Source organism: Coregonus clupeaformis, chromosome 29 (genome assembly GCF_020615455.1).
Source record: "Coregonus clupeaformis isolate EN_2021a chromosome 29, ASM2061545v1, whole genome shotgun sequence".
Lineage (NCBI taxonomy): Eukaryota > Metazoa > Chordata > Actinopteri > Salmoniformes > Salmonidae > Coregonus > Coregonus clupeaformis.
Window position 1 is genome coordinate 20,315,825 of NC_059220.1, and position 15,620 is coordinate 20,331,444.

The following is a 15,620-nucleotide window of genomic DNA, read 5'->3' on the forward strand; positions in this document are numbered from 1 at the left end:
AATATATAAAAATGCTTTAATAAAATATTGAATTTGGCCTTTACTACTATAGCCCATAGAAACACATTTAATAACACATTCATAAATGACAAGAAATACAGTCAGAAAATAAATCAGACGCAGATTTTGATGGCGTAAAAAGAAAAGATTGACGTCAATAGACTCTCAATCCCTTGATGAGTTGAATCAGGTGTGCTATTGCAACCCCTTGAAAGGCTAACCTGTTGACATGACCATCCACTCTCTCACATGTCCCCTCAGTTCCATGTGATTGCCAGCTATCCCCGTGTATGGAACATGCCCCAGTCCTGGAACTGTGAGATAGAGGTGTACAAGGCCACGTATCACTTCATTTACGCCCAGAAGAACTTCTTCACAGGTAAGACCCCCATTTCCTCTCAATCAGTCTATAGACAAATGTATTATACACATACACTACCGTTCAAAAGTTTGGGGTCACTTAGAAATGTCCTTGTTTTCGAAAGAAAAGCAATTTTTTGGTCCATTAAAATAACATCAAATTGATCAGAAATACAGTGTAGCCATTGTTAATGTTGTAAATGGCTATTGTAGCTGGAAACGGCTGATTTTTAATGGAATATATACATAGGCGTACAGAGGCCCATTATCAGCAACTATCAGTCCTGTGTTCCAATGGCACGTTGTGTTTGCTAATCCAAGTTTATCATTTTAAAAGGCTAATTCTTCATTAGAAAACCCTTTTGCAATTATGTTAGCACAGCTGAAAACTGTTGTGCTGATTTAAAGAAGCAATAAAACTGGCCTTCTTGAGACTAGTTGAGTGTCTGGAGCATCAGCAATTGTGGGTTCGATTACAGGCTCAAAATGGCCAGAAACAAATAACTTTCTTCTGAAACTCGTCAGTCTATTCTTGTTCTGAGAAATGAAGGCTATTCCATGCGAGAAATTGCCAAGAAACTGAAGATCTCGTACAACGCTGTGTACTACTCCCTTCACAGAACAGCGCAAACTGGCTCTAACCAGAATAGAAAGAGGAGTGGGAGTCCCCGGTGCACAACTAAGCAAGAGGACAAATACATTAGTGCTAGTTTGAGAAACAAGCGCCTCACAGGTCCTTAACTGGCAGCTTCATTATATAGTACCCGCAAAACACCAGTCTTAACGTCAACAGTGAAGAGGCGACTCCGGGATGCTGACCTTCTAGGCAGAGTTGCAAAGAAAAAGCCATATCTCAGATTGCCCATCTTAATTTTTATTAGTCAATCTGAGATATGGCTTTTTCTTTGCAACTCTGCCTAGAAGGTCAGCATCCCGGAGTCCCCTCTTCACTGTTGACGTTGAGACTGGTGTTTTGCGGGAACTATTTAATGAAGCTGCCAGTTGAGGACCTGTGAGGTACCTGTTTCTCAAACTGAGGAGTGGCTTCTGTCTGGCCACTCTACCAGATAGGCCAGATTGGTGGAGTGCTGCAGAGATGGTTGTCCTCCTGGAAGGTTCTCCCATCTCCACAGAGGAACTCTGGAGCTCCTTCAGAGTGATCATTGGGTTCTTGGTCATCTCCCTGACCAAGTCCCTTCTCCCCTGATTGCTCAGTTTTGCCGGGCGGCCAGCTCTAGGAAGAGTCTTGGTGGTTCCAAACTATTTCCATTTTAAGAATGATGGAGGCCACTGTGTTCTTGACGACCTTCAATGCTGCAGACTTTTTTTTGTACCCTTCCACCGATCTGTGCATCGACAAAATCCCGTATCGTAGCTCTACGGACAATTCCCTCGACCTCATGGCTTGGTTTTTGCTCTGACATGCACTGTCAACTGTGGGACCTCATATAGACAGGTGTGTGCCTTTCCATATCATGTCCAATCAATTGAATTTACCACAGGTGGAATCCAATCAAGTTGTAGTAACATCTCAAGGATGATCAATGGAAACAGGATGCTCCTGAGCTCAATTTCGAATCTCATAGCAAGAAGTCTGAACACTTATGTAAATAAGGTATTTCTGTTTTGTTTTTTTATAAATTTGCTAACATTTCAAAAAGCCTGTTTTCGCTTTGTCATTATGGGGTGTTGTGTGTAGATTGAGGATTTCTTTTTTAAAAATCAATTTTAGAATAGGGCTCTAACCTAACAAAATGTGGAAAAAGTCAAGGGGTCTGAATACTTTCTGAATGCACTGTACAGATCTGCCCTTAAAGGAATAATCCAATCAAATCCACAAATTCCTGTGATTTGCGTTGTTAAATAATGCAAATATGTGAGAACAATATATGTTCCATTATAATAAGTTAGGAAGCAAAGTGAAAATTGTTGTGTAAATCTGCAGAGCTCGAATCGACTACAAAACCCACAATGCAATGATGCTCTCTCTAGAAGGGGAGGCTGGCTAGCTAGGTAGCAAGAAAACGTAGCTACACACAATAATATCAGTCAATATCAGAAGTAGTTGGCTAGTTGTAAAATCCCTGAAACAAACTGCACTATCAATTTAGGAGTTACAATCTCGCCATGTTCAACCTGGTAGAGATTGATTTTAGCTCAAAGCTGTGTGTAAGGTTGCTATGGCAATGCGCAAGGGCCCTGCGAGCCTGCAAGCAGGGAGACAGAGGAGAAAACCGCTTTGCGCCATGGTAGTTGAAGAAAGGATATTAATCTGGCGGTGGCACAGCGGTCTAAGGCACTGCATCGCAGTGCTAGAGGCATTACTACAGACCTGGGTTCATTCCCGGGCTGTGCCACAACCGGCCATGCCGCGAGTCCCATAGGACGGCGCACAATTGGCCTTGCGTCGTCCGGGTTAGGGGAGGGTTTGGCCGGTGGGGCTTTACTTGGCTCATCGCACTCTAGCGACTACTTGTGGTGTGCTGGGTGCCTGCAGGCTGACTCCGGTCGCCAGTTGAACTGTGTTTCCTCCGACACATTGGTGCGGCTGGCTTCCGGGTTAAGCTGGCGGGTGTTAAGGAGCGTGTTTAGGCAGGTCATGTTTCAGATGGACGCATGACTCCACCTTCGCCTCTCCCGAGCCCGTTGGGGAGTTGCAGCGATGAGACAAGAAAAAGGGGGTAAAATAAAATAAATAAATACTAAATATATATACTTTGTCATGACGATACAGACAGATGGATGTGTTCTAGACAAGTATAGTCCCAGTCGGTATTAGATAGAAGTTGCGTCCCTGCCCTTCCGTGGAGAAAACAACCTGTGGTTACCTAGGTTACCTTGCTAGGTTACTTTGCTTTATCTTGGCCAGGTCGCAGTTGTAAATGAGAACTAGTTCTCAACTGGTTTACCTGGTTAAATAAAGGTGAAATAAAATAAAAAAATAAAAAATACCCAATTGACTCAAAGCAAAAACGTTTGCTTGTTTTAGTCAATTACAAAACTACATTTAAGAAAAGTACAACATCTCTAAAGATTACTTTTCAACATTGCCTTCTCCCAAGCGTTCTCACTACTTAGAAAAACATAATATTGTAGGGCTTCCCTCATGCCCCTTTTCATGACGGTGCTAGCAGCCACGTGAGTGCTAGCTAGCCAAGACAAACAACACAAGCTAGTCGTCTTGACTTTCTTATGTCATTCTCGTTGGCACCAAAAGTTTTAAAATGTTGATAGGGGACAGAATGTGGTCGGACCATCATATAATTGGCATATACGTTACTCTTACTGAATTTCCACGTGGGCGAGGATATTGGAAATTTAATCAAAGCCTATTGGATGACAACTTGTTTTTAACTAGGACAGAGGAATTTATAACTGATTTTTTCCGACATAACATAGGTACAGGAAATCCCCTTATTGTATGGGACACTTTTAAATGTGCCTTTAGAGGCCATGCAATTCAGCACTCATCTCGAAAACAAAAGCAATTTAGGTCAAGAGTCCATACTAACAAAGGAAATAGAAGGTCTAACAGAACAGATAGATACAGTGGGGAGAACAAGTATTTGATAAACTGCCGATTTTGCAGGTTTTCCTACTTACAAAGCATGTAGAGGTCTGTATTTTTATCATAGGTACACTTCAACTGTGAGAGATGGAATCTAAAACAAAAATCCAGAAAATCACATTGTATGATTTTTAAGTAATTCATTTGCATTTTATTGCATGACATAAGTATTTGATACATCAGAAAAGCAGAACTTAATATTTGGTACAGAAACCTTTGTTTGCAATTACAGAGATCATACGTTTCCTGTAGGTCTTGACCAGGTTTGCACACACTGCAGCAGGGATTTTGGCCCACTCCTCCATACAGACCTTCTCCAGATCCTTCAGGTTTCGGGGCTGTCGTTGGGCAATACGGACTTTCAGCTCCCTCCAAAGATTTTCTATTGGGTTCAGGTTTGGAGACTGGCTAGGCCACTCCAGGACCTTGAGATGCTTCTTACGGAGCCACTCCTTAGTTGCCCTGGCTGTGTGTTTCAGGTCGTTGTCATGCTGGAAGACCCAGCCACGACCCATCTTCAATGCTCTTACTGAGGGAAGGAGGTTGTTGGCCAAGATCTCGCAGTCGTCCTGTCCCCTTTGCAGAAAAGCATCCCCAAAGAATGATGTTTCCACCTCCATGCTTCACGGTTGGGATGGTGTTCTTGGGGTTGTACTCATCCTTCTTCTTCCTCCAAACACGGCGAGTGGAGTTTAGACCAAAAAGCTCTATATTTGTCTCATCAGACCATATGACCTTCTCCCATTCCTCCTCTGGATCATCCAGATGGTCATTGGCAAACTTCAGATGGGCCTGGACATGCGCTGGCTTGAGCAGGGAGACCTTGCATGCGCTGCAGGATTTTAATCCATGACGGCGTAGTGTGTTACTAATGGGTTTCTTTGAGACTGTGGTCCCAGCTCTCTTCAGGTCATTGACCAGGTCCTGCCGTGTAATTCTGGGCTGATCCCTCACCTTCCTCATGATCAGTGATGCCCCACGAGGTGAGATCTTGCATGGAGCCCCAGACCGAGGGTGATTGACCGTCATCTTGAACTTCTTCCATTTTCTAATAATTGCGCCAACAGTTGTTACCTTCTCACCAAGCTGCTTGCCTATTGCCCCGTCTGGATTACTGCAACTCGCTGTTGGCTGGGCTCCCTGCCTGTGCCATTAAACCCCTACAACTCATCCAGAATGCCGCAGCCCGGTCTGGTGTTCAACCTTCCCAAGTTCTCTCACGTCACCCCCCTCCTCCGCACACTCCACTGGCTTCCAGTTGAAGCTCGCATCCGTTACAAGACCATGGTGCTTGCCTATGGAGCAGTGAGGGGAACGGCACCTCCGTACCTTCAGGCTCTGATCACTCCCTACACCCAGGTGAGGGCATTGCGTTCATCCACCTCTGGCCTGCTGGCTCCCCTTCCTCTGCGGAAGCATAGTTCCCGCTCAGCCCAGTCAAAGCTGTTCGCTGCTCTGGCACCCCAATGGTGGAACAAGCTCCCTCACGACGCCAGGACAGCGGAGTCACTCACCACCTTCCGGAGACATTTGAAACCCCACCTCTTTAACGAACACCTGGGATAGGATAAAGTAATCCTTCTACCCCCCAAAAAAAAGTATAATTGTAAAGTGGTTATCCCACTGGCTATAGGGTGAATGCACCAATTTGTAGTCGCTCTGGATAAGAGCGTCTGCTAAATGACGTAAATGTGCCCCTTGAGCAAGGCACTTAACCCTAATTGCTCCTGTAAGTCGCTCTGGATAAGAGCGTCTGCTAAATGACTAAAATGTAAATGTAAATGTCCTGTAGCCCATCCCAGCCTTGTGCAGGTCTACAATTGTATCCCTGTTGTCCTTACACAGCTCTCTGGTCTTGGCCATTGTGGAGAGGTTGGAGTCTGTTTGATTGAGTGTGTGGACAGGTGTCTTTTATACAGGTAACGAGTTCAAACAGGTGCAGTTAATACAGGTAATGAGTGGAGAACAGGAGGGCTTCTTAAAGAATATCTTACAGTTCTGTGAGAGCTGGAATTCTTACTGGTTGGTAGGTGATCAAATACTTATGTCATGCAATAAAATGCAAATTAATTACTTAAAAATCATACAATGTGATTTTCTGGATTTTTGTTTTAGATTCTGTCTCTCACAGTTGATGTGTACCTATGATAAAAATTACAGACCTCTACATGCTTTGTAAGTAGGAAAACCTGCAAAATCGGCAGTGTATCAAATACTTGTTCTCCCCACTGTAGCAATAAAAACTAACATAGAGGCTCAGAATAAATTAGAAGAAAAACAAGAAGAAATTGAGAAACTTATTTAAGAAAGATCAAGTGTAATATATTATAAAAATAAAGCAAACTGGGTGGAAAATGGGGAAAAAATGCACCAAATTATTTTTTTATTTTCAACATAGAAATGCTACCAAAAATAATTTGCTGAAACTGGTTACAAATGACGGAGTCACCCATGATTCACCAAATTATATTTTGAAGGAGGAAGCAAAGTACTTTAAGCATATGTATTCGTTTCAGTCGCCTCCATCTCCTCTAACTGAAGCTAATTGTAGATATTTTATTTATATTGATAATGTAAAATTAACAGCCATACAGAAAGACTCATATGAAGGTGAAATTACAGAGGAGGAACTTTTGGATGCAATTAAAGACTTTAAGTCCGGGAAAACTCCAGGGTTGGATGGCATACCAGTCGAGGTATACCAAACCTTTCTTGATATACTCAGAGGACCGTTATTAGCATGTTTTAACCACTCCTATGTAAATGGTAGATTATCAGACACTCAAGAAGGTCTGATTTCATTATTACTGAAACAGGATACAAGTGGAAAATATAAAGATCCAGTCCATTTAAAAAAACTTACACTTCAGTGTTGTGATGCAAATATTCTAGCAAAATGTATAGCACATAGAATTAAAAAGGTATTGTCGGACATTATTCATTCTAATCAGACAGGTTTTTTTACATGGACGATACATTGGAGATAATATAAGGCAAGTACTGGAAACAATAGAACACTATGAAAAATCTGGGAAACCAGGCATGCTATTCATAGCAGACTTTGAAAAGGCATTTGATAAAGTACAACTGGGGGTAATATATAAATGCCTATAGCATTTCAATTTAGGAGAATCTCTTTATAAAATGGGTTAAAATCATGTACATTGAGGGGGAAAAAGTTTTTGATCCCCTGCTGATGATGTACGTTTGCCCACTGACAATGACATGATCAGTCTATAATTTTAATGGTAGGTTTATTTGAACAGTGAGAGACAGAATAACAACAAACAAATCCAGAAAAACACGAGTAAAAAATTTTATGAATTGATTTGCATTTTAATGAGGGAAATTGACTTAGTACTTTGTGGCAAAACCATTGTTGGCAATCAGAGGTCAGACGTTTCTTGTAGTTGGCCACCAGGTTTGCACACATCTCAGGAGGGATTTTGTCCCACTCCTCTTTGCAGATCTTCTCCAAGTCATTAAGGTTTCGAGGCTGACATTTGGCAACTCGGACCTTCAGCTCCCTCCACAGATTTTCTATGGGATTAAGGTCTGGAGACTGGCTAGGCCACTCCAGGACCTTAATGTGCTTCTTCTTGAGCCTCTCCTTTGTTGCGTTGGCTGTGTGTTTTGGGTCATTGTCATGCTGGAATACCCATCCACGACCCATTTTCAATGCCCTGGCTGAGGGAAGGAGGTTCTCACCCAAGATTTGACAGTACATGGCCCCGTCCATCGTCCCTTTGATGCGGTGAAGTTGTCCTGTCCCCTTAGCAGAAAAACACCCCCAAAGCATAATGTTTCCACCTCCATGTTTTACAGTGGGGATGGTGTTCTTGCGGTCATAGGCAGCATTCCTCCTCCTCCAAACACGGCGAGTTGAGTTGATGCCAAAGAGCTCGATTTTGGTCTCATCTGACCACAACACTTTCACCCAGTTCTCCTCTGAATCATTCAGATGTTCATTGGCAAACTTCAGACGGGCCTGTATATGTGCTTTCTTGAGCAGGGGGACCTTGCCGGCGCTGCAGGATTTCAGTCCTTCGCGGCGTAGTGTGTTACCAACTGTTTTCTTGGTGACTATGGTCCCAGCTGCCTTGAGATCATTGACAAGATCCTCCCGTGTAGTTCTGGGCTGATTCCTCACCGTTCTCATTATCATTGCAACTCCACGAGGTGAGATCTTGCATGGAGCCCCAGGCTGAAGGAGATTGACAGTTATTTTGTGTTTCTTCCATTTGCGAATAATCGCACCAACTGTTGTCACCTTCTCACCAAGCTGCTTGGCGATGGTCTTGTAGCCCATTCCAGCCTTGTGTAGGTCTACAATCTTGTCCCTGACATCCTTGGAGAGCTGTTTGGTCTTGGCCATGGTGGAGAGTTTGGAATCTGATTGATTGATTGCTTCTGTGGACAGGTGTCTTTTATACAGGTAACAAGCTGAGATTAGGAGCACTCCCTTTAAGAGTGTGCTCCTAATCTCAGCTCGTTACCTGTATAAAAGACACCTGGGAGCCAGAAATCTTTCTGATTGAGAGGGGTCAAATACTTATTTCCCTCATTAAAATGCAAATCAATTTATAACATTTTTGACATGCGTTTTTCTGGATTTTTGTTGTTGTTATTCTGTCTCTCACTGTTCAAATAAACCTACCATTAAAATTATAGACTGATAATTTCTTTGTCAGTGGGCAAACGTACAAAATCAGCAGGGGATCAAATACTTTTTTCCCTCACTGTATAGTAACCCTAGGTGTACAATAGTAAATAATGGCCATTTCTCAGAAAGTTTTAAACTGTCAAGAGGAGTGAAACAAGGTTGTCCACTATCGGCATATCTATTTATTATGGCCATCGAAATGTTAGCTATTAAAATCAGATCCAACAATAATATCAAGGAATTAGAAATCCAGGGCTTAAAACAAAGGTGTCATTGTACGCTAATGATTCATGTTTTCTTTTAAATCCACAACTTCAATCCCTCCACAGCCTCATAGAGAATCTAGATACGTTTTCTAACTTCTCTGGATTTACAACCAAATTATGATAAATGTACTATATTTTGTATTGGATTACTAAAAAATATTTTTTTCACATTACCATGTAGTTTTTCAATGAAATGGTCTGATGGTGATGTGGATATACTCAAAATACATATCCCAATTGAAATAAATGATCTCACTCCAATACATTTTAATAGAAAGTTAGCAAAAATAGATAAAATCTTACTACCATGGAAAGGAAAATACCTGTCAATTTGTGGAAAAATCACCCTGATTAACTCTTTAGTATTATCCCAGTTTACCTATTTGCTTATGGTCTTGCCTACGCCTAGCGAACAGTTTTTAAAAATTATATGTGAAAAAAATATTCCATTTGATTTGGAACGGCAAGCCAGACAAAATTAAACGGGCCTATTTATGTCATATGAATTCGGAGGACAGAAATTATTAAATATTAAAGCATTAGACCTATCACTAAAAGCTTCAGTCATACAAAAGTTATACTTAAATCCGAACTGGTTCTCTAGCAAATTAGTAAGATGGTCTCACCCCATGTTCAAGAATGGCTTTTTTCCCTTTATTCAGATTACAACCTCTCACTTTCAGTTATTTGAAAAGGAAATAATCTCCCAAATATCACTATTTCTAAAACAAGCCATAGAAAGTTGGTTGCAATTTCTATCTAATCCTCCAGAAACGACAGAACAAATAATGCAACAAATGTTGTGGTTAAACTCAAATATACTAATTGATAAAAAAATGTATAATAAAGGTATAATCTTTGTAAATTATATCATAGGTAGGACTGGTGGAGCTATGTCGCACACGATTTTTGACCTACCAATTCCATGGCATAGTGTTTATGAACTGATACGCAAAACGACGCCGCATTCAAAACTTATAATTTTTCTATTTAAATTATTATACAAAATTCTTGCTACCAATAGAATGTTATTTATATGGGGGATACAATCTTCCCAGCTCTGCAGATTTTGCTGCGAAGAGACAGAATCATTAGATCGTTTGTTTTGGTACTGTCCATTTGTAGCTTGGTTTTGGACACAGGTCCAGGAATGGCTAAAGGATTCCAATATTTACTTGGAGCTTACCCTGCAGATAGCACTACGGGGTGATCTGAAAAGTCATAGTCAATCGATCAATAATATAATAATACTTTTAGCAAAAATGCTTATTTTCAATTTACAATCTGTAGAAACAATGAGAATAGAAGGGTTCAGGACTTTTGTAAAACATCACAGTACAGGTGAAAAATATATGGCAAATAGAAATCCAATATGGATGGTGTTAAGAGATAGATGGGACGTGTTGAATAGAGTTGAAGGATGGGACTAATAACAATTAACAACAACTAATAACAACAAGATAACTAATGTAAAGCATACTGTGTCCATAATAAGTATATAGGTTATAGGTTGAGAGCTTTTGTGAAAGAGCACTGTTAGAAAGATATGGCATATAGAAGCAAACCGGATGGACATCATGAAAATGATCGGAGAGGTTGAGGGTAGAGGAAGTTCAGGAGTAAAAACAAACAAAATATAATTATTGTAAAATTGACTGTGTCCATAAAATGTATATAGTACGTATAAGCTGGACGTAGAGGCCTAAGCATTGTTGTTCACTAGTTTACTCCAATTAGGAAAGGGGTGGTGGGGGTTGGAAAGTAATAAAGGGAAATCTATATTAAGAAAGTGTATGTGTATATATGAAAAATGTATGCACTCACTAACTGTATGTCGCTCTGTATAAGAGTGTCTGCTAAATGACTAAAATGTAAATATATATATATTTCCAACTCTCCCACGTATACCGAAAAGTCAGAAGCCACAGGGCTCTTCTCGCAGGCTCCCAACGTGGGAGCATTGCGAACTGTAGGTCGGGATTTTTTTCCTGGTTACACGTACATTGAACAACACAGCAGCTTATTGGCAAGTTTTCCGTTTCTGTATAACAAAAAATCTACGGCGAAGTTGGCTCTTTTACAATTGGGTCAATGGGATAAAATGTTTGTTTTCCTCAATTTGTGGGCGTGGTCAAGGGGAATTCCTTATTATTGCGTAAATATATAGACTCAAGAGTATGTCCATACCATAATTTCTAATGTTGAATTATCCCTTTAACGTCATGCATTTGGTTTGTTTCTGTCCAGACCTGATCGGGGACTGGGCCAGCGACAGCGCCCCAGATATCTACTCATTTGTCCCTTACGCCTGGAAGTTCAAGGTCCTCTTCCATCAGTTTGAGATGATCTGGGCTGCCAACCAGCACAACTGGATCGACTGCTCCACCAAGCAACAGGAGAATGGTGAGACAGCTGTTTGAATTAAATGATGAACAAACTCAATAATTCGCAAGGAGTATACAAAATAGTTTATTTAGTGAACGTATACACTTTTGATATTATCCTTTTGTCTTTCAGTGTATCTGGCTGCTTGTGGGGAGACTCTGATCATTGATTTCACATTGCCTTTTAATGAGTATGTCCCTACCACCTGCAATACAAAGTTCTGTCTGAGGGTGAGTAGCAGATGGGATTTTTCATGATTTTCTGATTATGTAAAGTATAGAATACCCTTACAACAGGGGTTCTCAAACTTTTTGGCTCCTTGGACCCTTTTTGTGATAGCAAATGTATCATGGAACCCCTCATAATCAGAACACAACTCGAGTGAGATAAAAATATTATAAAAGGAGTTTTTACCTTTATTTTAACAAGGCAAGTGAGTTAAGAACAAATTCTTATTTACAATGACGGCCTACACCGGCCAAACCCGGCACGCTGGCATTGTGCGCTGCCCTCCCAATCACGGCCGGTTGTATACAGCCTACAACCAGGTCTGTAGTGACGCCTCAAGCACTGAGATGCAGTGCCTTAGACCGCTGCGCCACTCGGGAGCCCATGACTTCGGCAGTGCATGGCCGGACGAACCAAGTCTCGGGGCCCTGGGAATTAACATTTTAAAGGCCTGACTCTTAGCATCGGAGAGAAATGTTTCAGTTTTCAATCAAATGTTCTGCAATCTACAGATTTATGTGGCAGCGAGATGTTTTGTTGTTGCAGCTTTAAAGATAATATCCTGAAATTCTACACATTTGTCCATGAGGCAGAGAACTTTGCGGTTTTAAAGCTCAAATTACAGTGCATTTAAAGCTTAAATTACAGTGCTATACAAGAAGTATTGAGTTGAAAAATGTATAATTGGTGGAGTATAGGACTACTGTGGATACCAATATCCCTGTGAGCCTCCCAGACCCATGTTGAACAAGGTTAAGAACAGATATTGCAGTACCTCCGCAGACTCCACTTTGAGAACCCCTGCCTTAAGGCGTCCGCATGCTCCCAGCCAAAACAGTTCAGAAGAGTTTATACATATATTATAATGACATTTTGTGATGTTTTTGTTTGTTTTGGACTTCGGTAATGTTTTTTTCAGCTGTTCAGGCACACAAACATTTTTCTCGAGGCCAGCCGAAGTTCAGGAGCCGAAGTTATGCCCGTTCATCCGTGATTGGTCTACTGTAGGGATTCTTCAAGAAAGTATTTTTTGTCATTCAATGGGAGACAACTCATTTTCCTGCTAATTTTGTTAATGAGAAATACTGCACCGAACATCTTAGTTAATGTCAAATTTGGCAAAAATGTCAAAATTAATGAAAGATTTCTTGAGTTATCTTAGATTAACTAGGACTATTTTGAATAAGTGTATACTGGCTCTCCACGGGCATGCACATGGATAATTTAATGGGCAAACAGTACTATTGCTGCTTTTTTCTCATTTTAAGGGAGTATGCGAGCACACTAATTCGGTTTGCCTAGCCGACTACGCCTAGCCGCCAGCCGAACTCAAGCATGCTGACGCCTTTACAGTACTTAACCCATGTGGGCACTCATAAGTCTATGTCTCTGTGTTGACCCCAGGCTGAAGACACAGACCTGCGGCTGTCCCTGCCAGACTGCCACCCCAGCAGGTACCCCCTGCTCACCCTGGCCAAGGACTACCAGAACAGCAAGTTGCCCCCTGACATGTGCATGCCCGTGGAGAGCCAGGTTCAGAGCCATAGCGGCCCGTCCAAACTCAACAAGTCCCGCTGGAGGAACATCACCCACGCAGAGTGAGTTAGACCCACTAGCCCTTTATTTTTTACAGTATTCCACCAGTATTTACCCATCATTTACTAAGAAGTTGTGTGGTAGCGCCTAGTGGTGCTTGATTAATTAAGTAAATAATTAGTTTCTTGTTCTCCAGGGCTGGCTGGGTGGACTGTTGGACTGTCCCAAACTTCCTGCTCATCATTGATTACACCTGGCACCCCATCTATCCACAGAAAGCAGACGAACAGCTCAAGCAGTCCTGTAAACAGATTCCTCATATGTTTTAAATTAATGACTGTTAATACAGTGGGGGAAAAAAGTATTTAGTCAGCCACCAATTGTGTAAGTTCTCCCACTTAAAAAGATGAGAGAGGCCTGTAATTTTCATCATAGGTACACGTCAACTATGACAGACAAATTGAGATTTTTTTTCTCCAGAAAATCACATTGTAGGATTTTTAATGAATTTATTTGCAAATTATGGTGGAAAATAAGTATTTGGTTACCTACAAACAAGCAAGATTTCTGACTCTCACAGACCTGTAACTTCTTCTTTAAGAGGCTCCTCTGTCCTCCACTCGTTACCTGTATTGGCACCTGTTTGAACTTGTTATCAGTATTAAAGACACCTGTCCACAACCTCAAACAGTCACACTCCAAACTCCACTATGGCCAAGACCAAAGAGCTGTCAAAGGACACCAGAAACAAAATTGTAGTCCTGCACCAGGCTGGGAAGACTGAATCTGCAATAGGTAAGCAGCTTGGTTTGAAGAAATCAACTGTGGGAGCAATTATTAGAAATGGAAGACATACAAGACCACTGATAATCTCCCTCGATCTGGGGCTCCACGCAAGATCTCACCCCGTGGGGTCAAAATGATCACAAGAACGTTGAGCAAAAATCCCAGAACCACACGGGGGCACCTAGTGAATGACCTGCAGAGAGCTGGACCAAAGTAACAAAGCCTACCATCAGTAACACACTACGCCGCCAGGGACTCAAATCCTGCAGTGCCAGACGTGTTCCCCTGCTTAAGCCAGTACATGTCCAGGCCCGTCTGAAGTTTGCTAGAGTGCATTTGGATGATCCAGAAGAGGATTGGGAGAATGTCATATGGTCAGATGAAACCAAAATATAACTTTTTGGTAAAAACTCAACTCGTCGTGTTTGGAGGACAAAGAATGCTGAGTTGCATCCAAAGAACACCATACCTACTGTGAAGCATGGGGGTGGAAACATCATGCTTTGGGGCTGTTTTTCTGCAAAGGGACCAGGACGACTGATCCGTGTAAAGCAGGGGTGTCAAACTCATTTTAGCTCAGGGGCCACATGGAGGAAAATCTATTCCCAAGTGGGCCGGACCGGAAAAAATCATGGTATATATAACTTAAAAACAACAACTTCAGATTTTTTTTCTTTGTTTTAATACGATCAACATACAACATAAAGCTGGAGCCTGAGGACAGTGTGTCCAAAATAGTACAAGCACAACATCACTATTAATCATAAAACACGTCAAGTTTATTTGAAAATTCTGAAGAAAAAGAACACACAAACACACAATGCCTCAGTGATTAACAGAACTGTTTCACAGATCACAGAACTATATCAGGGTGTCATTTCTCAGGCAGAAATGTAGATAAAAACAATGAAATCCTGTTCCCCAAACAAGTGCAAGAACCACAGAGTCAAGAATAGGTTAAATATACAAATAAAATAAAATCAATTAAAAACAATAGCACATCAACATAAAAACATATAAAAAGCTGGAGCCTGAGGACAGTGTCCATAAGCACAACATCACTATTAATCATAAAACACCTCAAGTTATTTGAAAGTTCTGAGGACAAAGAACACACAAACACACAATGCCTCAGTGATTAACAGAACTGTTTCACAGATCACAGAACTATATCAGGTGTCATTTCTCAGGCAGAAATGTAGATAAAAATAATGATATCCTGTTCCCCAAACAAGTGCAAGAACCACGGAGTCAAGAATAGGTTAAATATACAAATAAAATAAAACAATTAAAAACAATAGCACATCAACATAAAAACATATAAACATAAATCTGAAAGCGTTGCTCAAACTCCCGTAACAGTCCCGTTATTTTATCTTTGAACCGCTTCATGTCTGCCACATGTTGGGTCGCGCACACATTTTTCAGACAGGGGAAGTGAGCTGCATCACCACCGGCAAGTTGCGTCTCCCACAATGACAGCTTCAACTTGAAAGAACGTATGCTGTCATAATACTGCGTGACAACTTTGTTGCACCCTTGCAGCTGTTTGTTCAAGTTATTCAGGTGCTCTGTAACATCCACCATAAATGCAAGGTCCTGCATCCATTCTGCGGAATGAAATTCTAACACTGGTTTGCCCTTTTCTTCCATGAACTGTTCAATTTCTTCTCGTAAATCAAAGAAACGCCTCAGCACAGCACCTCGGCTTAACCATCCTACCTCAGTGTGGTATGGCAGGCCATAGATGTGGTCTTTCTCTCTGAGAAGGCTGTCAAACTGACGGTGATTCAGGCTTCTGGATCGGATGAAATTAACAGTTTGGATG

At 41.4% G+C, this 15,620-nt stretch overlaps 1 protein-coding gene across 1 annotated transcript in view; it reads left to right on the top strand.

Annotated features, from left to right (window-relative positions):
* Positions 1–15,620, top strand: part of LOC121544808 (transmembrane protein KIAA1109 homolog) — a 104,022-nt gene that overhangs the window by 24,008 nt on the left and 64,394 nt on the right. The window contains exons 13-17 of the mRNA XM_041854968.2: positions 262–379; positions 11,105–11,260; positions 11,375–11,472; positions 12,875–13,068; positions 13,203–13,309. Of these exons, the coding sequence (XP_041710902.2) occupies positions 262–379; positions 11,105–11,260; positions 11,375–11,472; positions 12,875–13,068; positions 13,203–13,309 (673 nt within the window). The remainder of the gene's footprint in view (positions 1–261; positions 380–11,104; positions 11,261–11,374; positions 11,473–12,874; positions 13,069–13,202; positions 13,310–15,620) is intronic.